The sequence below is a fragment of the Seriola lalandi genome, unplaced genomic scaffold, assembly GCF_002814215.2.
Source record: "Seriola lalandi dorsalis isolate HSWRI2012SDOR001 ecotype SW California unplaced genomic scaffold, Sedor1 jcf7180002054930, whole genome shotgun sequence".
NCBI classification, from domain to species: Eukaryota; Metazoa; Chordata; class Actinopteri; order Carangiformes; family Carangidae; genus Seriola; species Seriola lalandi.
Window position 1 is genome coordinate 146,752 of NW_019525482.1, and position 1,649 is coordinate 148,400.

Consider the following 1,649-nt stretch of genomic DNA (forward strand, 5'->3'; position numbering starts at 1 on the left):
CACTCCCCCCGACCACAGCGCCAGGAAGATATTCTCCAGAGATTTTCACAAACTTCGTGTCACACTTCAACTCTTGAAGTGATGATCGCAGTGTAAACATGGGAACACTGACACACACACACACACACACACACACACACACACACACATGAATACGCACGAGAAACACACGGCTGATGATGCACAATAACACACGTTAAACGCTGCATGGGCTGTTGGTGGAGGGGGGAGATGGGGGGATGTTGTACTCACAGCTCAGAGTAGAGGATGTGCAGGTTGCCCAGGTTGTCTGTGTAGTTGGCCGGGCTGAGCCAGGGCAGGACCAGCAGCAACAGAGCCTTCATGGTCAACGCTCGGCTCTTCTCCCTCTCTTCCCCCCTTCTTTCTCTCTCCTCTGCACTGAAGCTTTCTCTTCTTCTATTCCCCCCTCCTCCCCCTCCCCCTCCTCCACCTCCAATTCTCCGAACCTGGCCGTGCTGACCCCCCCACCCTCTCCTCCTCGCCTGCCTTCCTTCTCCGAGAGGCGCTCTCGGGTCAGAATTAATCCTTCGCTTCCTACCTTTTCACCCTCTTTCTTTCCTTCCCTTGTTTCCCCCCCACCACCTCCACCACCACCACCACCACCACCACCCCTCGCTCTCCCTCTATCTCTGCCTGTGTGAGTTTCTTCCTGTGCCTCAGGCTGGCTGCCTGGTCATCTCAGCTGCAGAGGCAAACGGGCCAGTTGCCAGAGGTTGAAGACGGAGCGGAGGAGGAGGAAGAAGCAGCAGCAGAAGCAGGTGCAGAGGAGAAGTCCCGTTGTTGCACAGGAGGAAGAGGAGAAAGTGCAAGAAGAAGAGGAGGAAGGAGCCCCGTGCAAAGGTGGCACATTTGGAATACAATTTGAGATGTGCAGCCCCTTAATCTGCCCCGGGGACTGGCGAGTTGTAAGAGGATTTGCGCTCGTATGCGTGTGTGTGCATGTCTGTTTCCCTCGGTGTGTGTGCGTGTGTGTGTGTGCGCGCATGTGTATGTCAGAGAGAACAGTGCAGCCTGTGACTTATACTGCAGCAGAAACCACTGAGGGGGGAGATGGAGCAGACCAAACAAAGACATGAGGGGGGTGAAGGTAGCTAGTGCTGCTCTGATTGGCTCTGCCCACTTCACATGTGTACACACACACACACACAGGCTCAAGACCGACACACACACACACACACACACACACACGCACACACACACACGCAACCTCTGCATTCACCTCCCACTGCCTGCACATACGTTGGCCCGTGAAGGGGAGGACAGGGGGGGAGGGAGGGAATATGTTGCCTCCAAATCCTCACCCCTCCTCTCCAGCGATGGACTGCTCCCTGTGCTGCAGATTGGTCTGATCGCTCAAAAGAATCTGCCTACATGTGTGGAGGAGAGAAAAAAGACCAAAACACACCGGCAAATCAATATTCTCTGCAGGGACAGAGGCTTGTTACTGTGGGAGATGTGAAAGAGACAGACGGGTGAAAATAAAATAAAATAAAAAGAGAGGTCTTTGTCCAAATGCACATTTCATTCACTCACTCAGTCATTCATCTACACGTTCATTCAATTTCAGAACACACAAAAATACAAAAGGGGGGGGGGTTAACCCTCCTGTCATCACTACCTGTGTGGAC

At 53.4% G+C, this 1,649-nt stretch overlaps 1 protein-coding gene across 3 annotated transcripts in view; it reads right to left on the minus strand.

Moving 5' to 3' along the window:
- Nucleotides 1-1,649, minus strand: part of lnx1 (ligand of numb-protein X 1) — a 34,686-nt gene that overhangs the window by 22,189 nt on the left and 10,848 nt on the right. The window contains exon 1 of one of the 3 annotated variants that reach the window (XM_023393222.2): nt 253-361. The exons of the other annotated variants lie outside the window; for them this stretch is intronic. Within the exon in view, the coding sequence (XP_023248990.1) occupies nt 253-344 (92 nt within the window). The 5' untranslated portion in view covers nt 345-361. Of the gene's footprint in view, nt 1-252; nt 362-1,649 lie in introns of those variants that run through there. 3 annotated transcript variants of the gene reach the window in all.